Source organism: Juglans regia, chromosome 1 (genome assembly GCF_001411555.2).
Source record: "Juglans regia cultivar Chandler chromosome 1, Walnut 2.0, whole genome shotgun sequence".
In the NCBI taxonomy this organism is placed as follows: Eukaryota; Viridiplantae; Streptophyta; class Magnoliopsida; order Fagales; family Juglandaceae; genus Juglans; species Juglans regia.
The window spans coordinates 35,929,795-35,954,267 of record NC_049901.1 but is presented as its reverse complement, the minus strand read 5'-3'; the positions used below and the strand labels follow the sequence as shown (position 1 = coordinate 35,954,267).

Sequence of the window (24,473 nt, the reverse complement as noted above, 5' to 3'; positions counted from 1 at the left end):
ATAAATAAATATATGAGCGGTCAAAATGAGACTGCATTGTAGCATTATTCTTTAAAAAAATAAATTTTAGTAGTATTTATTTTTTTAAAGTTAATATAATTATTTCATCTTTTAATAACTTTGAGAAATAATTTTATCTTTTTGAGTTAAAGAGCAGATTGTAATTTTTTTTTATTGGAATAATTTGGAAGAATGATTGTGAAATAAAATCCAAGAAAGATTAATTTTGGTGTGTTTGGTTGTTGAAATTCACTCAACTAATCTCAAATCATTCTTAGATGGGACCCATTATTTTCAACATTTTATAAAAAATTTAAACACATCTCAACATAGTTAATATATTTAAATACATATCTTAACCTATTTATATTTAAATATATTTTAATAAGATTCACAAAATAATATTATTAATAAATCAATTCAAATCATTTAAGATCATTTTAATATCTAAAATCGGAGAAGTTTGATTAGTAAGTTAAGATCAGATGAATTGAGATAAAAGTTAAAAATTAAAAAAATAATATATTGTTAGAATATTATTTATTAATATTATTTTTATTTTAAAATTTTAAAACATTAAATTATTTTTTATAATTTTTTATAATTTAGAAAAATTATAATAATTAAATAATATAAAATAAATTTAGATCATTCTGATATTCAAACCTCTGATTGATGGAGATAGGCCGCGTTAGTAAAGGTTCCAAGCCAATTAGTTTTCAGCCAATTACCACATTCCAACCCCCGGCGATACGATACTCGGTCAGAGACAAAGATTGTTAGGGTTTTTGCCCCTTTCCTCAGTTCCCCCTGCCTCTTCTCGCCGCTGCCTTTTTACAGCCGTTTCTCCGCCGCCGATTCTGTGACTCGCCCCAGGTACTATATCTTTCTCTCTCACCACGCTCTCTCTCTCTCTCTCTCTCTCTCTCTCTCTCTCTCTCTCTCTCTCTCTCTCTGTGTTTATTTTTAGTTTTGTCTGAAATCAGGCCTTCTAAGATCAGCAACTCAGGTTCTGTGTTCATACGGTCAGAGCGGATTTCTTTTTTGCGATTATTATTTTCATGAATTTTTGGTGGATTATTATGACTTGGGTCGGTGATTTAGAGCTGGTTTTTGTTTGGGGCTTTGCATCCTGGTTGAATTTCACGGGAGTTGTGTTGATTTTGGGATTCAAAGTGGATGTAGTTTTCTATTGTTTGTGTATACAGAAGCGGCCAAAAGGGAGGCGTTTCCTTTGTATACTTGAATTTCTCGATTTTTTAATTTAACTTGATTTGAATGTTAGTTATGCTAATTTATGGAAATTGGTTTGCGGTAGGGAAAAAGATAAATATATATATAAAAAAAATAAAAAAATAAAAAAATCTATTGAACCGTCCACCTAACACGTCAATCCGATGTGTGCGCTGTTTTGGCTGAGTCAGAATGGTGCAGAGCGGATTTCTTCCTTTTAGAGATGGAATCGAGTTGGAGTCGGATATTTGCAATCTTGGGTTCAAAACTCACTAGATATTGCTGAGTAACAAACCATTGAAAAATGTTGAGCAGAACTGGATTTTTAATATAAATTCTGCGAATTGTAAAAGAACTATTGTTGTAGGTTTGGTGCTGAGTGACTGCTCTTAGAAGAGGTTAGATTTTGTTTTTTTTATAAGTAATAATATTATATATATCAATAGGAGTAACCAAGTACACTGGATGTATACAAGAAAACACCTAACTCATACAAGAGAGCCCCTAATGACCCAAAAGCCCATGAAAACCTACCCAAAATACAACATTGTCCTCCTCGACCGCAGCCCCTAGATTTTGTAAAAGCCTCTACTCGAAAGCCCTCCCTTTAGCCTTCCCTCGACTTGAACTAGCTCCCTTAACATCATAGTTGATTGCCCATGAAAGATTCTTTAACTCCCTGCTTTTCTTAAACTTAAATTTGGTTTCAAGCGCGTGGCTCGCCTCAATTGTAGTTAGTAGTGTTTTAAATTGGTCTTCATGTTCTCCATAAGAAAGTCCCAAGGTTTGTAGAAACCCGTTATCTTTATTCAGAATCCAATCCGATGTTGAACCCGCTACATCGTTAATCCAAGGAAGAAAAACCAGGGGAACGATATTATCCCCAGCCACAGTACCTGACTCTAAACCTTCCCCCACACGAGGCACCAATGACAAATCGAGAATTTCCTTCCCGCCAAATGGTTGCTCAACAGCTATATGGTTGTTGTCCCCTCCATCTGTTACCAATACAGGTTCCTCCTTTTCATCAACATTGCTTGTATTTGCTTCACCCCTCGACAATTATTGCCTGTTTGTCGTGCCTACTTCCTCAAGAGGGGAAGCACTATCTTCTGTTACTTTGTTTGCATCTTCTATAAGAGACTCAACTGTTTCTTCCAAAGTACTCGAGACCTTGGGAGGAACCCCGTCTTCAACTAAAAAAGAACCCTGGACAGAAGTACCAATTTCATCTGCAATTGGTGCCCCTGAGACCCTACAGCCCCCTCAGAAGGCATAGTGACGCTGGTATGAACAAAGATGCCAACGTCCAACGACCCTATCGTTGACACGACCTTTGTCTGCACACTTTTCGTCACACTTGCCGACACACTTTGTACCCACGACTAGGTCCAACCCCTTACCCACATTAATCATCAGATCTCTTACATATTTCATAACTCCCTTCAATTTAGATTTGACATCCCACAAGACCCCCTCCAGCTCTTCCAATGTCACCTGATGTCTTTTTATCTCCTACAAGTGCCTTGCCCTTTCTTTTTGCCGCTGAGCTGATCTGATCTCGGTCAGACTACCCGCTAGTGACCTCAACACCGCAGCATAAGAAACACCTTTGACTGAGGAAGGCCTTCCCACTGTTTTTCCATCAATAAGCTCCCCACTTCGACTAGTGGCTTTGGATTCAGTGACACTTAGAATGGACTGCAAAAAGCCTTTCCATCCAATGTTATTTGCGCCCTTAAGAATCACCAACAAACCTTTCCTCCTTCCATTTCGAAATTCTGAGAGCTGCAAAAAATTGCCCCTTGCATTAGCATGATATTGAATGCTAAAAACTCCATTACTCATCCTTAGCTCTCTGAAGAAACCTTCATGACAATTAAGTTCTAAACAATCCTCAATCCCCTTAGCCACCCACGAAGCTGTCGTCCTCCCTAGACACATGAACTTAGCTATCCTTTGGCTACGTTCAGAAATACGAAAGCTATTTCTTCCCTCTTTCATAAAAACAAAAGTTTTTTATTCCACTTTCAACCACCTCTCGCCTTCCAACTGAGAGGAATCCACATCGTGCTTCATCGTCATTGTCAAATCCCACTACTCCCTACTGCTCCCGCTTCATCCTCAAGTTAAAAACACATATTTGTGCCCACTGAAAATAACCAGATCTGAAACTGTGCCAAAGAAACAGTGTGCCCACTCCCTACCTTGCAAGTGAATATCTGGTGAGACCGTATGGTGGGCATGGCTACGCCGTGAGCAACAGACAACTAGAACTTAAAACTTGGAAAAAATCCGGTCGCCGGAGAGAGAACCGATGCCGAACGGCCCTCAACGAGGTCGCCGGGGTCCGCTGACCTCGTCTGTGACGATGGTGAGAAGCCTCTCGCCGGCTAGATGGGTGGCGGCTTGTCTGGGAAATATAGGGATAATCTTGCAAAAACTCCGGTCGCCAAATGGAGGACCGACGCCGGATGGTCCTTGGCGAGGACACCGGGGTCCATCGACCCTGTCTGTGACAATGGTGATATGCCACTCGCCAGCTAGGGTGGAGGAGGGGTGGCGGCGTGTCTAGGATTTTAGGGTTTATGCTTTCTCCGTAGGGTTCTCTCTCTCTCTCTTCAAAGTTTTTGCACCAGCAATCAGAGAAGAAATGGAGGTTAGATCAGGGTGGGTCCTAGCAAGTCTACTGTTTCTTGGGTTTCTAGTTTGGTCAACGTGAAAAAAAGGGGGTAAAGATATATGTATAGTTCTATTTATAAGCAGTACATATCAAAGGCCTGTGCAAGGATCATTGTTGAAACCGGTCCAGCACTTACCAAAAAACAATTATAACCAGCTATACTCAAATTTTGGATCAAAATGAGAACCCAAATATGGTGGACCAGGCTATACAATGGTGGTCAGGTGACTCTAGGGCTGCACTTTGATTAAGGAGCTGTGTTAATATATGGGGGAGCTATCTAAATTCTGGTTTAGGTAGTAAATGTAGAACAAAGCCTTCTCCGAGTTTTTAATACATGGTTAGTTGGGGATTCTTTTATACGTGTATTTATTCTTTTGAATCACTTTGTCAGATTGTCATGCTTGCATATAATTATTGTTATAGTTGAGGATATAGTTGTTGCACTGTTTTGGAAGATGAACTGAAAAGCTCACTGGAGCCTTACAATAAAAGTGCCAAAAATTATTTAGTTGAGAAAGAAACATATGTATGTTGGTATCTGGGTGCTAAATTAGTATATGCTTTTTTTGGATAAATGTGTTTTGGCCACTCTGAGGAGGAGGATGATATATTGATCATGTTATCTATGCTTTCTTCTTGTTTTTTTTTTTTTTATGGCACCGGGTGTCTAGGAACAGCGTTATAACTAATCCTGGGAGTACACCGGCCCTCGGAGGCCCTTGGAAGGAGTTTTTCTGCAAGTGCACCTTGGGTCAAAGGGTAAATCCCCTAGTCTGATGGGCCCATAGAGATTGTTTGCACCCAAGAGGATTTGAACCTTAGACCTGGGGGAAGCATACCCCCAAGCCCAAGGGGTTCTATGGTTTCTTCTTGTTACTTTTGAAAGATGGTTGCAAGCTACTCAATCTGTAGGATCTGTTTATTATATAGGTTTTTTTTTCCGTTCAACATCCAGATTCTTGTCACTATATTTCTCTTTTACAATTTGGTGCCACATAAAATCATATTTTGGGGCATGTGCATGTGCATGTGCGGTGGAGGGTGATCTGAAGTATGTTTACAGTGAATTACCAAAAAAGAAAACATTTTGTAGAATGGAGTTATTTGAACCACAACCTTATCCTCCACCATGTTCTTAGGGAGAAGAGTCGCCATCTTAGTTAAAGCTCGTAGGTGTATTTAAAAAAAATAAAAATAAAAATAAAACAAGAAGAATTAATTTGTTCTAGTGTGCTCAAGTTGTATGAATCTTTCATTGACTCAGTATGTAAATACGTATTTAAACACCATAAACTCTCTCTCTCTCCAACCATCTAAACAAGTGCAGTATTTGTAGACAAAAGCCACGAGGATATCCGGAATATCTTCCAAATTTACTTTCTATGTCTCTTTAGGTAACCGGTTTTAATGCTTTTGTGGTTGTGAACGGTGTGCAGCAGTTGGTTGGAAATGCAAGATCCAAGGATGCTACAGTCTGAGGAAAATTTGAATCCAAAGATACGGAAAAAGAAAATCTCAACCCAAAAGACTTTGTTTCATTTACAAGGAAATGATGTCAAAGAGGTTCATGGGGGACAAGGGTCTTCATCACTGAAAACAGGGCCGAAAACCTCCAAGAGAAACTTGAAGAATGAGGTTTCACCATTGTCCCAGCAACCGGAGAGATCCAACTCCGATTCATTGCCTGATTCTTCTACATCTGGAGGTGAGTACCGAGCATTGAGACGGAAGTATTTGTTGCTCGAAGAAGAGAGCTTTGCACTGGGGGGCGAGCTGAGAGAGATTGAAGACAAAGTCAAGACCCTTGAAGATGAGAAGCTGGTGCTGTTGGACCAGCTTGTTGTGTTAGAAGGCCTACTAGATCCTTCAGAGTTGCAGTCGTAGATGTTGTACATACCTTTGGCCTAATCCCTTTACATTGATAACAATTACCATGATACTCTACTTTTATTAATAGTAATGTTCAAAGATGAAAGAGTAGGTCGAGAGTTGACCCCTTTCTGTAAGTTCCAAATTCCCTGTATTGCCTTTAATCATCAAATATGAGATCCTACCAAAGTTGAAGGACTACTGACTGATTGCCATTTCTCTTTTTAGATTAAGAATTAAAAAAATATTTGAAGGCTTTTACACTACACATCAGCCACATGGTATAATTTAATTTGAAAAATAAATTTTAATTGCGTCATCCATTTTTGTATCATATCATCATACATTTTAAGTAATTGAAAAAAAAAAAAAATTAGAAGGTCAAGAACATTATTTAATTCAAATTTAGCATTTCATCTTATTTTATTTTTATGTAATTCAATAAAATTAGTCATAAAAGAAAGTCACGTCAAAACAATTAACAATCTGGTTATAGACAAGTTTAAAAGTAGAATAGAATTAAAAGGCAACAATTTTTTCCATGAATGCATTGAGTCTTGGGGTTGTAAAAAAAATCATTGAACCGGTAAAACCGACTTATCCGGTGTGTTTGGTCCCGTTCCTATTCTTGATAATCAAAACCGGTTTTGATATTTAGAACATCGGTTCGATCCGAACCAAACCGGTAGATGTAAATATATATTTTTTAATTTTTTATATGATTTTTTTATATTATATTATATATATTATATGCTAATTACTAATTAATATAATATGAGATTTTAATCTTATTATTCATGTCTATTAATTTTATAACAAAAATTAACATTTGATTATGATATAACATAAATTAATCTTATAATTTTTAATATAACATTTAAATTTTGATGAAAAATTTTAATTTTATAACATAAAATTAATATAACATGAAATTTTAATCTTAAACATGAATATTAATATTAAGTTATTAATATAAACTTACTTTAGATCAACCACTTGCGAAAGTTTTGTTGAGTATGATTTTGTTTATCCATAAAACTGAAAAAATGGGACCATGCCATAATCGAAAAAATTGAAAATTCCGATTTCAGTATTGAATCAGTCCGGTATCGGTTCACTTCAATAGAGTTTCAAAACCGAAAGTTCCAAAACCATACTAGTTACACGCATGAAAAATGTATAAAGATAGCCAACTCGTAACTTAGAGAAATAATATTTATAGTCGTGACTATGTAAGTACCGTGCAATCACTTTAAAAAATGAATAAATATAGTATTCACATGAAAGAAGGTTAATTTTTTAATAGTGGATCTCACTCTTTTTTAAAGCGACTGCACGGCGCTTGCACACTTCACAACTACATGTAACATTACTCCGTAACTTAACCCTTCCTCTGGCTGCTTTTCCTGTCAACTTTGGTTCATAAAATATAAAATATGTTTTTTATAAGTAACTTTGGTTCATAAAATATTTATTTGTCACAAAGAGGACGCCACAAGACTTGAGGCTCAAAATGATAACAATTGATGCCATCAAGGTCCATCGAGATTTACATTTGATAAGCAAAAGAGGAGCCAAGGCACCACCAGATACATATTGCGCGGATAGGACAAAAATAAAATATATATCTCGTTTCATATGCTGGCATGTCGCTAGTTTAACAGATTACCGGAAATTCCATAAACCAACCATCTCCAGGCCGATCATTCTAGGCTATAATGAATATCGATCTTCTTCTCTTTTTTTTTTTTCTGTTCCGAGCAATGAATATAGATGATCTTCACTTTCATTTCAAAGCTCCTAACCTCTAACCCTTTCAACTGCTGTTATCTCATCAGCCCCAAGTTTGAAGGTGCAACCCGGACAACCAGAGGGCTACTAACCAGTGAGTCTCTGTTCCTCCATGACAACAACCCAAAAACATATCCCTTTGATGGAGCAGCCACCTTGAATTTCACGGTAAACTTGATCTTCTGGCCGAACCGGTCAAAGATTAATCGCTTTGGCACGACAGTGACATTGATTCCCCTGGGAGAAGAAACTAAAGCATTATATATACTTTTTGGTTTCCCAACATTGGTCACAGTTCGAGTTACTGAGAAGGTGTCCTTGAGATTAGGCACCGTGATAGAAGGATAGTTCAGGGAAGATGGTGTTCTGAAGGCCCCATGACATGTACTGTTGTCTCTTGTAACCAGATGTAATGACCTCTTGTCATAACCAATTGAACAAAGAAATGATATGTAGTCTCTTGGTTTTGCATCATAGACGAGTCCTGGATCAAGGACTCTCGTTGGGTTCACAAACCCAGAGCCATAATCAAATGCATTACCCCTTCTTCCTTCCGGATCCACTATGAGTGGTTTGCCGTTCTTATCCAAAATAGTAGCTGCATTTTCCATCAGTAATCAGATTCTTATGTGGAAACTTGTTGACAGTGATTTATGGTTAGTAGACTTCATTTATTCTAAGCAAACTGCTAAATGCAAATATATATATATATATATATCCTTTTATCAACTTGCAGGAAAATTGTCTTTGATTGGTTTTTAGAACAGAGCAAATGGACACCAATATTGGGAAATACTTGAGTCCTTCATAGCTTCATCAATTTAAGTGGATTCGGCAAATCTATTATCAAAAGAAGGTTGAGAGAAAGAGAAGTATTTTTACGTCCAAAGAGGACAAATGAATCTATCTGTGTTTCACATCATTCTATAGAAATGGGAATTGCATTCAACTACTTTAGGCTATTTAAGTATCTATAACAAATCATCAGGCAAGACTAAAAAAAAAAAATTACCAGTTGTCATGATGGCTGATTTAATAGCAGATGGAGACCATGAAGGATAAACAGCTTTGATCAAGGTAGCAATTCCTGTTACATGTGGGCAAGCCATTGAAGTACCGGAAAGAATGTTGAAATGCAGTTTTCCAATTGCTGGAGACCAGGCTGCAAGGATGTTCAATCCAGGAGCTGTGACATCAGGCTACAAGGAGAACAATCAGCAGTCAGCAGGTCTTAAGAATGTAGTGAAGATGAACCAAGAAAAAGAGGTATGAAAAAGAATGGAACATACAGTTGCAAAATCCAGCATCCCCAAAAGAATGTCTAGAAAGAAATTTTACCTTCAAAATCTCTGGGGTCAAGGCATTGGGACCTTTCGAAGAAAATGCTGCAACGCGGGGTGCTGGTTGAGACCCCAATGTAGTCTTTGCATGGAAAATTCTAGACACTGGTTTCCTGTTCAAGACAGAATGGCCTGTATCAGAAAAATAATAAATTAAAACACACACACTTTTCCATCCTGTGTAGATAATAAACAAACCGTGTGCTTTTAATATAAGAGAGGATCTGATCCACTTTCTCCCTCCCAACAATAGCTGCAGGTATCACAAATGGGATGGCAACATCCTTATCTGCTTCATCAACAAGTATCATGCCAACTCCACCAGCTTCTTTCACTACCACACTCTTTTCCAGCTTTGACTCCATCGAACTCTCTGCATGTCGACAGACCAGGACCTTCCCTCTGGCCTTGGTGCTATTCAAGGAACTCTCCAAACAGTAACTGAGGAAGAAGTAGGACAGGAAAAAAAATAATTCAAACTTTTCCTTTGTGTTGATGTGGAAATTAAACTGACTACCAAGTACCTTTTGCTTCACCTGGATTGATAAGGAGTGAAATATCCAGCATAGGCTTGGGAGGCAGAAATGATCCTCGCTGAGGCATTCATTTCAAAGAGACTGAGACTTTCACCCTATACAGCAACTGAGAATTTATTAGCCTCCCTAATATTAAAAAAACCTCTCATTAGAAAGAGTAAAACAGCATTACCGTGAAATTGGTACCATCACCTAGCATGATATCGGAAGAAAAATCTCTATCTGTTGAACTAGCAGCAACAGTTAGCATCCATGGTGCAAGATTGGTTGCAGAGCCTTGGTTTCCTTCATTTCCAGCCGAAGAAACTACCAAAATTCCATGAGCGGTGGCATGGAATGACCCCAAAGAAATAGCATCTATGAAATAGTCACCCTGGGGAGCAGCAGGACCCAAAGACACAGACAAGATGTGAACCCCATCTCTGATTGCATCATCAAAGGCAGCCAGTAAGTCCACATCATAGCATCCGGAATCCCAACACGTCTTGTACACTGCAATCCTGGTCATAGGTGCACCACCTCTAGCTCCTCCAGCTGCCAGCCCCTTATAATTCATATTTTCGACATAACGACCGGCAGCTGTTGAGGCTGTGTGGCTTCCATGACCAGAGCTGTCCCTCGGAGATCTAAATGACATTTTGTTTCCTGATTCTTCTTCTGCTTCGTAGCCACTCATATAGTATCTAGCTCCAATCACTTTCCTGTGCCATTAAATTTTAAGCAATCCTGAGGATCCTCTTTTTTTATGTTCATAACATGAGTTTAAATATTAAGGTAAAACCTGTTGCAAGATGAAGCATTGAATGCCTCTCCCGATTGGCATTTCCCTTTCCATCTGGAAGGCACTGGAGGCATGGCTTCATCACTAAAACTTGGGGATTCAGGCCAAATTCCTGATTCAGCCAATAGTCAAAATTAAGACCTCTAGTTTTTCCCCCCTCCTTGAATGGACAAAGTGCATTAAAATGGGCCCAATCAAACTGGAGGTGCATGGAGAATAAGATGTATAACGGTAGTGGCAGAACAGGGCATCCAAGTAAACAAATAGGATGTAATGAAGATTGCATCTTTATTGAATAAACAAACACCCCTATTCTTCTTAAGTCCTAAATAAGTTAAGGAACCAGAAAACGGAAGATAAATTGAATAATTAACATTTCTTGATAATTCAATCGTATTAAACAGCAAGCACTTGATCATGAAACAAAAATTCCCGTTATCTTCAACAAGGTTTTATCTGACCTATAGGAGCGTTTAATCATATATACCTGCTCCTGCAACTGCTTAGGTACTGAAAAAGAGAGATTCAAATGAAGGGTTCTCATTTTTAGGAGGGAACTAATTGCCCCTAGTGTACTCCGAAGTGGTAGATATATTATATAGGAAAGGAGGAACGAAATGTTCTTCAACAGGAACAAGTTAAAGTAAGAATATGAAAAATTCTGACCGGTATCAATGAAACCAACAATAACGTTGACTTGGTTCTTGGTGGAGTACCCAGGAATCTCCATGGTTTCCTCGCCCACAAGACCCATGAAATCCCACGAATGAGTGGTGTGTAGCCTTCTTTTCGAATTGGGAAACACCGAAACCACTCCCGGTATCGCTGTTCAAATTGTCATTCACACTGCAATTAGTCCCTGATTCTTGACGCGAAAACAAGGGATTTTGAAAAGAAAGATGCTCACTAGAAATCTGGAAAGCTTGGTCTTCCGTCAACTTGGCAGCAAAGCCTCTGAAACCATGTCTGTAACTGTAAACGTGAGATGCCTGTGCTAGCTCGATGCTGTTCCACAACCAACCCAAAAATATTCTCAAACATATATAAGACAGTCATGCAACAAGTGACAAACCCCAGTAACGCAAAAGACTGGAGAATCACAGAAACACCTTACCTTCCTCCATGAACAGATGCAAGCATTTCATGGTCCTGACTCAGAATCTCGTTTGGGTTTCCACCAGTTTTGCTTCCCATATAGACTACATAAACCTGGAAACCAACCCAGAATCTTAAATAAAAAATAAAAATAAAAAATAAAAAAAGCAAACCACCCAAGCATCTGTGCAACCAAAAAGAAGTGGGGAGTAGAAAAGCGTTTTTCTGAATATCCATCCGAAATTATAATGTAATTAACCTTAGCGCAAAAGCAAAATCTGATCTTTGCAAGAAAAACACCAAGAAACAGGTAAAGCAAGACGATGCAACGTCTCCTACTCTCTGCATAAACGAATGAATCCATTTCCGAGAAAAGAGTCCTCCACCACTCCCACTCTCAACTGCAGTAAGAGAGAGAGATGCCAAAAGGATCAGGCTTTCAGTTGCAGTGTGTAGACAGAGTGACAGGTTTTAAATATGGAGGAAAGATTAAAAACGAAAAGGAAAAAGAGATTAAAAACAAACAAAAGTTGGTGGGGAAAGGAATGTTGACGTCGAAGGATAACCTTGCGTGTAAACAACAAAAAAGAGCGCATGCTTTTCCTTCAGTATAAGCGTTACTTAGCTTCAACACAATTTTAGTTCTTCGTTCTCCATCTCCATCATCTACCATGAATGAATTAATTCTTGTATCAATGACATAAATAAATAGAAAATACTTATTTTTTTTTTATTAATCGTAGTTATAGATATTTAATCGTTTTATAAGATAACAAATTAACAAAAGCATTTTCTTGGATCTTAACTTTGTATTTATTTTATTTTGAAAAATATTCGTTTACAAAATTTATTTTATAATAAAAAAAAAACCTTTACAATATGCAAATTATATTAAACCAACTCAATTTATAAATTTTTTTTTATAAGGTTTCTATATAGATCTAATAATTTTTTTATTATTTTTTTTAATCTTACTATCTCGTCATGCTAACATTAATTAGTAACAAAACACTAATCTCATCTACAAAATTCACCGATAAAACTCATTGATTGCGTATTTTATTTTTTATTATTATTTTTATTTTACTTAGTGATTAAATAAGTACTTTTTTAATGAATTTATGGTTTATATTTTTTAAAAATATTTAAGAGATTAAAAAAAAAAAAACTCTGTTCGGTGGCTGGAAACTCCCCTTGGTGCGAGTATCACCATCCTAAAACATATAATCGTGAAATACGTAAATACTGTGCAGTAATTTTGAAAAAAAATAGAATCTATTATTAAAAAATTAATTTTTTTTCATTTAAATTTTATATTATTTTTTTTAAATGACTACACGATACTTATACACTCATAATTATAAATATCATTTTTCGTAATTAATAATAATTGGTATATTATAAAGTAAAAAGAGACACAAATGCCGATGATAAAAAGGGGAATGCCACCCCAAAAGAGGTCAGTGGGGTTGAGTGGTGGAAGTGCGGCGCCTGCCTTTCTGCCTCCCTCACTATTTTTATTTTTATTCTTTTTTATATTCTTTTTTTTTATGTAAATAAATTATAATATATTATATAATGTCCAAAAAAATCCATTAAATTTTCCATGGCTTAGAAAGAAATTAAAAATAAAAAATTGAATGGCAGTGGTGGGGGGTTGCAGGAGTTAAGAAATGAGCAAGGAAGTAGGAAATCCAACACCACCATGACCTGATATGATTACACAGCGTCAAGTCATAATAATTCTCTTTCATTCTAATCAAATACTGCAATGATTATCACCATATTACCTAACCAATCTACCCTCTCTTTTCTTATTTTTTTTATAAATGTATTTGGAAGTGCGTCTAAATCTTGCTACTCTTTTTTAAAGATAAATAAATAAATAAATTTGAGATTTATATAAAAAATAAATTTATTTTTTTAAAAATAAATACGTGAGACTTTACAACTTTAGGACACAAGATAAAATATAAAATTTTTATCTCATCTGATCATTACATATTTTTTAAATTTTCATACAAAATATAATAAAACAATTCAACTTTTTTAAATCTCAATACATTTTTTTTAAATCTCAAAACAATAATAATATCAAAATATAATATTTTAAACTTCAAAATAAAATATAAAATTCTCATCTCACCTTCCAAACTTGTCCTAAGAATCTGTTTGGATAGTGAAATAAATTGAAATGATTTGTAAATAATACTGAGATTATTAGTTAAAATTAAATGAGTGGGTGACATCTGTATCTAAACGGGTTCTAAAATTGATATTAACATTATTCTATTATTTTATCATCTCTATTATTCATATTCATACGCCTATCATCATCATCGTTATTAGTATTATTATTATTTTGCACCCCTCGTGAATTGGGAAAACAAAAGTTGAAGGTTTTGCCCTAAGTATGGGAATAATGCTGATGATGAGTAAAATTTACCTTTACATACATTAGGATTCTTGTTATCATCAATTTAGCAGATAGATGGGTCTTATTTTAGTAAATGGGAAAGGAGGAGACACCAATAATGAAAGCTTTCAATTGTATAATGTATAATATAATAATGACCGGATTTCGATATAATTGACTTCGTGTCAATGCCCGGATACCATAAAAGTATGAGATCCTATTAATTGAGTTATGAATAATAATATTTTTAATATTTTATGAGTCTCATTGAGATAGATTTAACTTTTTTAGATCGAGATAAGTTTAAATTTTTTAGTTGAAATATATGTATTATATTGAAAAAATAATAGATCTCATCAATGATTAGTTTGAGATGAATTGAATAGTATCTAAAGCAAGTGTTAAATTTATAAAAATATCTTATAAAAATAAGTTTATAAACTGATATGATTTAATGTAATACGTCAAATCTATTTATTATAATAAAAAAATATTTTATAATATAACATATCATATCAAATCACGTCAATTTATAATCGTTTTAAAGATTCGAATAATTTTCTAACTCTAAAGCAATCAATGCGTAAGATACGTTAACTCAAGATATCTAAGAACATGTGTATGATCTATCACACTCAATCTTACTAAAGTCAGGATTGGGCAATGGATTAAAGATTTCAGCATCTTGAATACACCCAACATGTGCAGTGTGCTTGCTTTACTCAATTAAAATATGCAATCATTTCAATTCTACTTAAATACTTCCCGTTGTATCTTTTCATTTTTCTTCTCATAATTATTCTTACCAAGATTCTTTACTCCAACAATAATTATCATTCCCAACGTCTCTCTCTCTCTCTCTCTCTCTCTCTCATTTGTTATTGAACATTTTCTTAATCAATTATTTTAGAAAACTTTGATCAAGAACCCCTTATACTTTGTCTTAATTAAGATTTGATCATCGAGATTTCTTTTTAGAAATAATTTCTTTCTTTGTGTTATCATGAATTTTGAAACAATTGTCTCCATTAGAAACTCCATGTGCCTTGTCCCGATTGAAATCTCATCGTCGTCTATTTTTTTTCGAGTTATTATACTCAATAGTCCTACACCATACATTATTTTTTTGTTTTATTTATTGATAGGGACTACACCACACATTGCTAAGAGAAAAAATAAAATAAAAATAAAAGTATGTGTATGATATATGACTACTGAGTATATTTTTTTCTTTTTCTTTTTTAAATAATCCCTTTGGTGCTATGAAGTAAGTCATTAACCATTCATCTTATGATGAAAAGAAAAATATTTTAGACATAAAGAAATTATATAAAATTAAACATATAAAATAACATGGGTTAAATCGGTACGTCAGATTGTATAGTTATTATTATGAAGAAGATCAACGGATTACTTGAAATCACATTACTTTATGAATTTATTTATATGTAATCTTTTTATCTCTGTAGCACGTATGTGAAGTAGTTTGTACCATTATTCACATGAAAAATATTTTTTTTTAAAATTAAAAAATTAAATAAAATAAAAATAAAATTATACCAACATGAGGTTAATTACCGAATCTTGTCAACCTATGATCATAGCAAAGACCACCAAGCGGTAGCCAAGCCTGATGATTGATTAGCTTCGAGGGGACCTCCCCGGCCATCATTCCAACTTTTTTACCTTTTTTTTTTTAAAAAAAAAAATAATTATTATTTTATAATTTAATTTATTTTTAAAAGAAAAATTATACTCATTCTCATCATATCACACATCACACATAATGTTTTTTTATTTTTTTTCTCTTACCAAATGTATGATGTATGGATGATGAATAGAAAAAAATAAAATTTAAAAAAAAATTAAATAAATAAAAATAAATACGGTGTATGGTGTGTGAAGATGACAAATAACAAAAATCTTTCTAAAAATAAGATAATATTCCTATAGTCTGGTTGGGTCTGTACTAGAGGGCCATGGTTTAAATTTTGTCATAACACAAAGGACTGTTTTCTTAAAAAAAATAGACGAAGAACAATTCTCAATCGGATAAAGCACAAGAATTATTGACAAAGTTTTTTTTTTTTTTTTTGGTATTTTAATAGTCTTATTTCTAAGCTTTGGAGTATGATTTTAATTTTTTTGGTCATTGGCTCTTTCAATAGCTTGTTGACTTTATTCTATGTTTTGCAGCCAACAAAAAAATACCCATTTGTAACTAAAACAAATAGAGAGATGATATTCATCATCCCATACCACATATTTTATATATTTTAATATTTTTTTATTTTTATTTTTGTTAAACTAATTAAGTTGTTCTACTTATCATCCATACACCACATATTTGTTATAGGAAAATTGAAAAAAAAAATTAAAATAAGTGTAGTGTATGATGTGTAAGGATAATAAGTAGAATTATTCCTTTGAATAAGTTATCCATTTTCTATCATTCCTTTCTCCTGATTTGTTAATTTTGGATGTGATTTTTATAAAAAATATAAACAATTAAATCTATATATTTTTATTTGCTTAAATTTTTTAGATAATCAATAATTACAAATGGTATCAAAACAGAAATTTTGAATTCAAACTCAAATTATACACCTTATTAATTAAATATTTTACATATTGATTCACTTATTGAATGACGGTCTATCCCACACGTGATGGTAATATTAAAGATGAGCAGCATTACTCGTAATCATAGGATAAATTTATTTTATCATTATTTTTATCATCAACCTTTAAACATTACTTGATGCGATATTAGACTCACGAGTAAAATATAATAAATAGTCTCTAATTATTTAATAGTACATTATAAAATGACAAAAAAATGATAATAAAAGAGACATAATAATCTTTTAACTCTTCTCGTCATCTTAAACTTTTGTGACAACGAGTAATTTCAAGATTTGTATTAAAAAAATGATTAAGGAAATATTTTTTAATAATTTTTTTTTCTGATTAAAGAAATATTTTTTTTTAAATATTAAAAAATTTATATAAAAAATAACTTTAAAAAAAATATATAAAATAATACTACACGAAGGTCCCAGCGAAAGCCCAGCGGGGGGATGTAGCATGACCCTGTATCATAAAGAAAGGTTGTCACTTCTCATCTTTTCAGGAAAAGCCATTTCCTATGTAGATCCTTTTCTACAATTGAATATGCTAACTTTGTATCATTATTTTTTACTATATAAAAATTTCACACTTCACACGTCTATTTAAAAGTATGTAATTTTAATTTTTTTTATTCTAATTTAATATAAAATATGAGAATAAAAAAGTAAAATCATATATTTTTAAATAGATGTGCAGAATGTGAAGCTTATATTTAAAATTTTTCTTATTTTTCAAGTTATTAAAAAAAATCAGGTTCTTAAAAAAAATTAGTGGTCTGGCCTCCATTTATTTTTTTTAATGTTAAAATTAAATTAAAAATAGGAATAATATTATTTTTATTAAAAAAAAAAAAAAAAAAAGGTGGTGATGTCTTGTGAAAATAACAGGAATAGCAGCATCCCATTCCACGAACGAATAATTGTATGAATTTATGTAATTAACTCTATATTTTTTCAGTGCTCCCTATTGTTTTGCGTCTCCGGCGGCGATGACGTCAGTGGCAGTTGCAGTGAACGGTGGCTCCGGCGGAGGAAGAGGCAGGGGAAGCAGACGAGCTGTTCGGTGGGCGGTTAAGAATCTCATGCCCAAAGCAGATCGCTTCGTCTTAGTCCATGTTATGCCCAAAATAACTGCAATCCCGACTCCGTGTACGTTTCTTTCATTTGTTTCTCCCTGCTCTGTTTGTTTGCCGAGAAAGTGTTGGGAAAAGTGAAGACTTGGTGTCTTTACTTCTAGCAATTTCTGCTCTAAGACTATTTTGGCTTTTTCTTATCTGCATCTCGTGGACTGTCAAATTTCTTTTGTTCAGTTTGATTGAGTTCTGGCGCTCGGTAAACTTATCTGGGTTAACTTTGAAAATGTATTGATGTTGATATTATGTTATCTATTTCTTTTGGTTGTTATTACTCGAAGGATGGATTCCATTACACGTAAAACTCCAGCAAACGGGAGCATATTTTCATGTGTTTTCACTGAATCGTGCCAATTATCCTTGATTGATTTATTTCTTCGTGAGGTAAACTTTCCAAGATACCGTTACGGCATTACCCACTATTTTGGCAATTAACTAAACCCCCCCAGTAAAAGAACATGGTAAATAAGTACAACGTTCGTGAGACGCGATGGAGGTTGTACTCATGTCTGGTGGGAGATGATAAAAGGGTTTGAATCCATCCAGGAGAGGCGTGCTTGAAGTGAAGTGATACTACAATGTGTTACATGATCACTTGAAGTCTCATTTCCCGTGGTTGCTTATTTGGAGAAAAAGGGCTCCTCCCAGAATGGTTTTCTTCACTTCACGTGGACAGCGGCACTGGGGAAAATTCTTACCTTGGAAAACTCTTTTACATTGCAAGAGTGCCAACATCCTATGGAGTATAATCTTCGATCTCTTTGGGATTTAATTGGGTGATGCCTTCCCAGGTGTTGGAGCTTCTAACATGCTGGAAAGGGCAGTGTGGCAACCATCAATGCTTACCTCTTCGCAACCAGCATTGCTTTGAGGATTTTGAAAACTTGGTGTCGGAGTTAAAGTCGTGTGTTTTACCTTGAATCATTGGACAAAGGCCCACTATGGTGCTCCTTTTTCCACATCTAATTTTTAAGATTTTTTTTATAGGTATCTAATTTTCAAGATTTTAATGCACTTTTCCCTTTTGTTTGTTCAGTGATTCATGTATGCTTCTTGTGTACGGGATAAAAGTCCTTCTCATCATTAATAAAATTTTATCCTACTCATAATATAGTAATATTGTGTTAGGATTGGACATTAATTTGGATAGCCGATGAGTTGTGCGGGTGAGTTACTTTAATGTTATGACAGTCGGGTTGGTTTTTTTTCTTAAATACAGCAGGAGAGCATATTCCTGTGGAAGAACTGGCTGAAAATGTGGTGGAGATGTACATGGAGGATGTGAAACTAAAGTTTGAAGAAATCTTTGTCCCATTTCAGGAACTATGCAAGACAAGAAAGGTGAGATTGTCGTACGTCTCTGTCAAGCTAGTTTAACTTGTTCTTGTTGAGCTTGTGATGAGTTATTAACAATGTTACTCTGATAACTTGTATAGGTGGAAACTTTGCTTCTGGAGGATAATGATCCAGCAACTGCACTTCTTAGATATGTATCTGAGTCAGGAATTAAGAGTTTAGTATTGGGCTCTTGCTCCTTAAATTTTGTTATGAGGTATGAGATCATTCTTACTTTAAGTATCGTGCTTTTGTTATATTCTAATAATCTATGCGGTTAGAAATATGTCCATTTCTGTGATATACAATCATCAAGACGGTGTTGTTTTGACCATTTGGCGCAAGATGTATAAACTTTATTGAGGACACCAATTATGTGCAATCTAAGAACACTTGTACTGCACGAGAGAAGACACCTGTATCAAACCTATGTTGTTATGACTGCTTTTTTCTCAGTATGGTTATCTTATGTTTAATCTTGCATATCCTACAACCTAGATGCTGCTCTAGTTTTTTATGCTGCTTCTCTGCTTGGAGGATTTCATGGTAACATAGCTGGAGGTTTTTAATCATGGGAGTTTATAAGCTTATATTTTGTAGCACAAGTTGATTTGAAATTTTTGGCTACCTAAATAGATAATCTAATGACATCCAAGCACTACATATTTGTTAAAAATAACGTGATGAAGCCCTTCTTTGGATGTATTTACAGTAAATTTTTTATGCTTGTGTACTTGGGCTATGCATATTCCATTGATTCATTATAGTCTTACTTTTACCAATAAAAAAAATTGTGATGCTCATAAGTGTAATTCCCTCAACTCATCATCTAACAGTTTTGGCTCTTCTTTTTTTTTCTCCCTTCCTTTTGGGGTTGGGGGTTGGGGACAGTGAGTTTAGTTTCATATTCTTCGTTTTTTGGTGTTGTTGCTGATTTATCTCAATTTCTTTTAGGAAGCTAAAGGGACCAGGAGTACCAACCACTGTTCTGAGAGGTGTTGCTGGCATTTGCGATATTTATATTGTATCTAGAGACAATATAGTTACAAAACCAGCTGGTTCCTCATCCACTGGTGGTAAGTTGGAAGTACATGATATTTCAGGAAACAATTTTTCATGTTGTTAATTGTTTTATCCCTTCCTCTTACAGAGAGACCAATTCTAATTATGTGATGTATACTGAAACAGATTATGGGGAAGTTTCCGGTGACAATACTGAACAAATATCTGGGCTTCATTCTCCCCATGTAGAACCCAAGGTTCAAAAAAGCTTCGGAGCATCATCAATATCACAGCTTAGTTACCTAAATTCTCAGATATTAACAAATATGGATTCTTCTGCAAATGCGGATTCTTCTGAAAATTCCATTTTAGATCAGGAAAGGAATCATCGCAACTTTGGAGGCGACATTGAAACTATCAAGCTCTGCAATTCCTTCTGCTCTACAATATCTGGGCAGGTAAGATTAATTTTTAAGAAACTTTTAAAGATTTCATTTTTTTTTTTGTTTTGTGGCATGCAAGTGTGATCTGAATACTTCTGTGCAGTCAGATATGCAAGCTGCTGAAGTAGAACAACTGCAACTGGAAATTCAGAATACTGTTGCCCTGTACAAACGAGCCTGTGAAGAGCTGGTTCATGCTCAAAACAATGTAAGAGGTTTGATCTCTTGGTAACTTGATACTGGAAAATAATAATATATTTGAGGTTTATCATCCCATGATGTTCCAAAGATTTGTAGGCATAAGGTTGAAAACTTGAACTAAATTTCTTTGTACTTCCTACCTTTCAAGAAAAAACAAAATAAATTTTAGGATTTCTTGTAGGTTTTAACTAGGTGTGTAATATATTTCAAAACCAAATTAATTTTATTTGCATCCAAAGCTTTTGCATTATGTTCGCAAAATTTCAGATTTATGGTGTAACTATAAATATGGTCTTGGAGAAGATGCGTTATTTTGATTGGCTGAGAGAGAGAAACTTATGGCAATCTCACATACCATGGACCCTTTAACCATCAGTTCCTCAATTTGTAGGTTGAGTTAGTTTCTTCTGAATGCCTTGAAGAGGCTAGAAGAGTGAATGCTGGTCTAGAAAGAGAAGAAGCTCTTAGAAAAATTGCTGCTGAAGATAAAGCCAAGTATTTGGAAGCTATAAAGGAGGTTCAGGAGGCAAAAAAGGTGCTTGCTAAAGAGGCTAATGAAAGGAAGATGGCTGAACTGAATGCCCTCAAGGCTTCCTTGGGGAAACAGACAATTGTTGATGCACTATTCTCTGGAGACTTGAGGTACAGAAGGTATACTAGGGATGAAATAGAGGCAGCAACCGAATTCTTCTCTGAGAGTAATGTGATTGGTGAAGGTGGGTATGGGAAAGTTTACAAGTGCAGTCTTGATCACACTCCAGTAGCTGTGAAGGTTCTAAGTCATGATGCAACTGGCAAGAAAGAGGAGTTTCTCAAAGAGGTATTTCTAGCTTAAGTCTGTTGCACTTTTCAGTCACAGTAGTATCTCTAGACTCAGCTTTATCTCTCCTGCTGTCTTCTATCAAGGGTCCTTTTTTGAAGTTCTTGAATTTGTTTCAGAAATGCTTGAAAACTCACTACTTGGGATCATCTGCTTAACCAAGTCAAGTTTTTTTTAATAATATCCTTTTATACTGGTGAAAGCTCCCAAATGTTCTTTGAACTCCCTTAAATTCCCTACACAATGCTTGTTGGCTAGATGAGGGGAAGGTAGGGAAAGGAAAGAACGAAGGAATGTGGTTTTTCCCTCAAGAAATTTGTTTGTCTAGACTCTAGAGGAAATCAAAGAGAAGCCCGATTGTTTTCTGGGCCCGCTAACAATTATTATTTCAACATGGTCTTTCTCTATCTTCTCTCTTGCATTTGGGAGGAGACGAAATGGCGGGCTGGGAGCGAGAGGGAATCCCTTATCTCCCTTCACTTCTCTCTCTTTGCTTTCTTTTTGGTAGGTCACTTCCCTCCCTTTACTCTCCACGCTTGTCCTTTTGGTCCCCTCTCCCCTCAGCAAAACATATTGTAAAATGACGGTCTGGCGGAAATGGTTTTGGTCTCCCTTTGAACACTTGAGTAGCAAACCTTCCTGTAGAGAATGTAGGGATTTTTTTTTCTTCAGTATTCTATCAGGCCCCTCATTTTTTTACATGGTTTCCTACCACCAATTCCTCCACTCAAATCGTCTCGAATAACTTCCTGTTTCATCATAAAACTCTAGTTGAATTTGGTAACCCTGCCTTTCACATCTTTTTTTATGCCTTTTTCTAATAAATGCTTGTTTGCAAATTACTTTGGTGCTGAATTTCCTGAATCTATGGTTTGTTGCGGCAATTTTGATGAAACTGTTTCCTTCCGTTCTCTCCCAACTTTTCTTAGGTTGAAGTTCTAAGCCAGCTGCGCCATCCCAACGTGGTTTTGTTGCTTGGAGCCTGTCCTGAGAGTGGTTGTCTGGTCTATGAATACTTGGAAAATGGAAGCTTGGAGGAATATATTTTCCATCAAAATGGGAAAGCACCACTTCCTTGGTTCGTTCGGTTCCAGATAGTTTTTGAAGTAGCTTGTGGACTTGCATTCTTACATAACTCAAAGCCAGATCCAATTGTCCATCGAGATCTGAAACCGGGTAATATCTTGTTAGACCGAAATAATGTGAGCAAAATTGGAGATGTTGGGCTTGCTAAAATTATTTCTGATGTTGTGCCTGACGACATCACGGAGTACAGAGAATCAATCCTTGCTGGTACACTCTGCTACATGGACCCAGAATATCTTAGAACTGGCACCATCCGACCCAAGTCAGATTTATATGCTTTTGCGGTCATAACCTTCCAGTTGTTAACAGGCCGCCAACCAAATGGCCTACCATCGATTATTGAAAATGCCATTACAAACGGCTCCCTTCCTGACATCCTAGATAAGTCAGTCAGAGATTGGCCATTGGCTGAAACAGAGGAATTAGCTCAAATTGCACTGAGGTGTTCCAAACTCAGATGCAGGGATAGACCAGATCTTGACACCGAAGTTCTGCCGGTCCTCAAAAGAGTTAGTGAAGTTGCAAAAGCAAGTTTGAGAATAGAAAGAGAGAATATTTATGCACCAAAGCACTACTTCTGCCCAATCCTACAGGTAAAATAGATTGCAATTCACCGGATGGATTTGGTTATCTGAGCGTGCATCTCAAATATTGCTTTCCTCCATGCAGGAAATCATGGATGACCCACACATTGCTGCTGATGGTTTTACTTATGAGCACGAAGCAATTAAGGCATGGCTCAAGAAACATAATGTATCCCCTGTGACAAGACTCAGACTCCACCATTTTACTTTAACTCCAAACCACACTCTACATTATGCCATCCAGGAGTGGAGATCACGTGTGACATTTTCACATGCCTAGAAGTGGGTGGGGGATCTAGGTTGAGAAATTACTTGGGGCTAGTTTGGGTAGTCGAGTACTATCTATTACTATTTATTATTTTATTATTATTTTTTATTATTATTCACAGAAGAGAAATAATTCATGTAAAAAAGTAGATCTCACCTTTAAAAAGTGTAAAAAAAAACTATTCTTTATTAGTGAAATCTATTTTTTTACAAAAGACTTGTATGAGACCTGTAACTAGCATTTAATGTATATATTTATGAATAACAGAAGTTCATGGATTGTTCTTGAACTTTTGATCTCGGAAAATTTCTTATGTAGTTCTAGAGTGGATGGTGCGGTGCTCTCATCTTATTATAAAATATCAATGCTATTAAAATTGTTTGTATAAATACTAATTTTTAATGACATAATCATGCGACACATCATTTTTGCAGTCCACTTGAATTTCTGCTGTTTGTTAGATTAATTTTGATACAATACAACTCGGACAGAATTTAGTTAAATTCGAATAACTCCACTACACATATTGCTTGCTTGACTTCTTATATAACTGCTAATATGTGTATATGTAAATTATATATAAAAATATATATATATATATATATTCACAAGAACAAGTTTGTTTTACAAAAAAAATTTAATAAGTTAAAAAAGAAAATAGAAATAATTTATTTTTTCAAAATGAAACCGTTCTTAAACAAGTTCAAACTCACTCAAATAATTTATCGGCTATTCATGAACAAAATTAATATAACTCGAAAATAAGCTCAAGCTCAACTAGTGACAGGAATATAAATTCAAAAAATCTACACAATCTCCTACTATTCACACAACCTCCACACACCACACTTTTTTTAGTATTTATTATTTTTTTCTTTTATCAAATATTTAATATATGAATAATGAATAAAAAAAATTAAATTAGTTTAAAAAGAAAAAACTCAAAAAAATATTAAAAAAAATATTAAAAAATATTAAAATTTTAAAAAAATATGGTTTGTGGAGGATGGAAGGTTGTGTAACATTCCTCATAAAAATTAAACGAGCAAATTTGAACTCGGCTCGATTAAGTTGTTGGCAACATTGATAATGTTTACATTGTTCTACTCGATAACTTAAGACCCGTTTGGATAGTGAGATGAGTTGAAATAATTTGTGAATAATAGTAAGATTATTAGTTGAAATTATATGAGATAAAATGAGATGATTTCATTTCACCTCTAT

The 24,473-nt window shown here is 34.8% G+C and overlaps 3 protein-coding genes across 5 annotated transcripts; 2 read left to right on the top strand and 1 right to left on the bottom strand.

Moving 5' to 3' along the window:
• The first annotated feature begins 666 nt into the window (after positions 1-666).
• Positions 667-5,989, top strand: LOC109009101. 3 transcript variants are annotated; one of them, XM_035695133.1, is made up of 2 exons: positions 667-876; positions 5,356-5,989. In XM_035695133.1, the coding sequence occupies exon 2, from the start codon at positions 5,369-5,371 to the stop codon at positions 5,801-5,803; it is 435 nt and encodes a 144-aa protein (XP_035551026.1). In that variant the 5' UTR covers positions 667-876; positions 5,356-5,368; the 3' UTR covers positions 5,804-5,989. The 3 variants fall into 3 exon arrangements, with proteins under 3 accessions (XP_035551026.1, XP_035551032.1, XP_035551027.1); XM_035695139.1 differs by having other exon boundaries at positions 685-875; positions 5,351-5,989; XM_035695134.1 differs by having other exon boundaries at positions 685-876; positions 5,359-5,989.
• On the top strand, positions 2,721-23,420 carry LOC109009080 (U-box domain-containing protein 34-like). Its single transcript, XM_018989430.2, has 10 exons — positions 2,721-2,725; positions 17,336-17,526; positions 18,730-18,851; positions 18,947-19,062; positions 19,800-19,921; positions 20,034-20,305; positions 20,394-20,498; positions 20,883-21,311; positions 22,241-22,990; positions 23,067-23,420. The coding sequence occupies exons 2-10, from the start codon at positions 17,367-17,369 to the stop codon at positions 23,259-23,261; spliced, it is 2,271 nt and encodes a 756-aa protein (XP_018844975.1). The 5' UTR covers positions 2,721-2,725; positions 17,336-17,366; the 3' UTR covers positions 23,262-23,420.
• On the bottom strand, positions 7,290-11,792 carry LOC109009095 (subtilisin-like serine-protease S). Its single transcript, XM_018989449.2, has 11 exons — positions 11,591-11,792; positions 11,351-11,445; positions 11,144-11,241; positions 10,903-11,061; positions 10,237-10,348; positions 9,628-10,156; positions 9,456-9,550; positions 9,118-9,360; positions 8,918-9,032; positions 8,592-8,778; positions 7,290-8,177 (listed from the first exon to the last, which is right to left on the bottom strand). Exons 1-11 carry the CDS (start codon positions 11,693-11,695, stop codon positions 7,615-7,617), a joined length of 2,301 nt encoding a protein of 766 aa, XP_018844994.1. The 5' UTR covers positions 11,696-11,792; the 3' UTR covers positions 7,290-7,614.
• Positions 23,421-24,473: the final 1,053 nt, after the last annotated feature.

Excerpts from the sequence above, each read along its gene's own strand:
- LOC109009101 (XM_035695133.1), top strand. The coding sequence starts at position 5,369 with ATGCAAGATCCAAGGATGCTACAGTCTGAGGAAAATTTGAATCCAAAG.
- LOC109009095 (XM_018989449.2), bottom strand. The coding sequence starts at position 11,695 with ATGGATTCATTCGTTTATGCAGAGAGTAGGAGACGTTGCATCGTCTTG. Across the intron at positions 11,062-11,143 it reads CCAAGCTTTCCAGATTTCTA|CGATACCGGGAGTGGTTTCG; the intron begins GTGAGCATCTTT and ends CAATTTGAACAG. Across the intron at positions 10,157-10,236 it reads AATGCTTCATCTTGCAACAG|GAAAGTGATTGGAGCTAGAT; the intron begins GTTTTACCTTAA and ends TTAATGGCACAG.
- LOC109009080 (XM_018989430.2), top strand. The coding sequence starts at position 17,367 with ATGACGTCAGTGGCAGTTGCAGTGAACGGTGGCTCCGGCGGAGGAAGA. Across the intron at positions 18,852-18,946 it reads AACTATGCAAGACAAGAAAG|GTGGAAACTTTGCTTCTGGA; the intron begins GTGAGATTGTCG and ends TAACTTGTATAG. Across the intron at positions 21,312-22,240 it reads AAGAGGAGTTTCTCAAAGAG|GTTGAAGTTCTAAGCCAGCT; the intron begins GTATTTCTAGCT and ends AACTTTTCTTAG.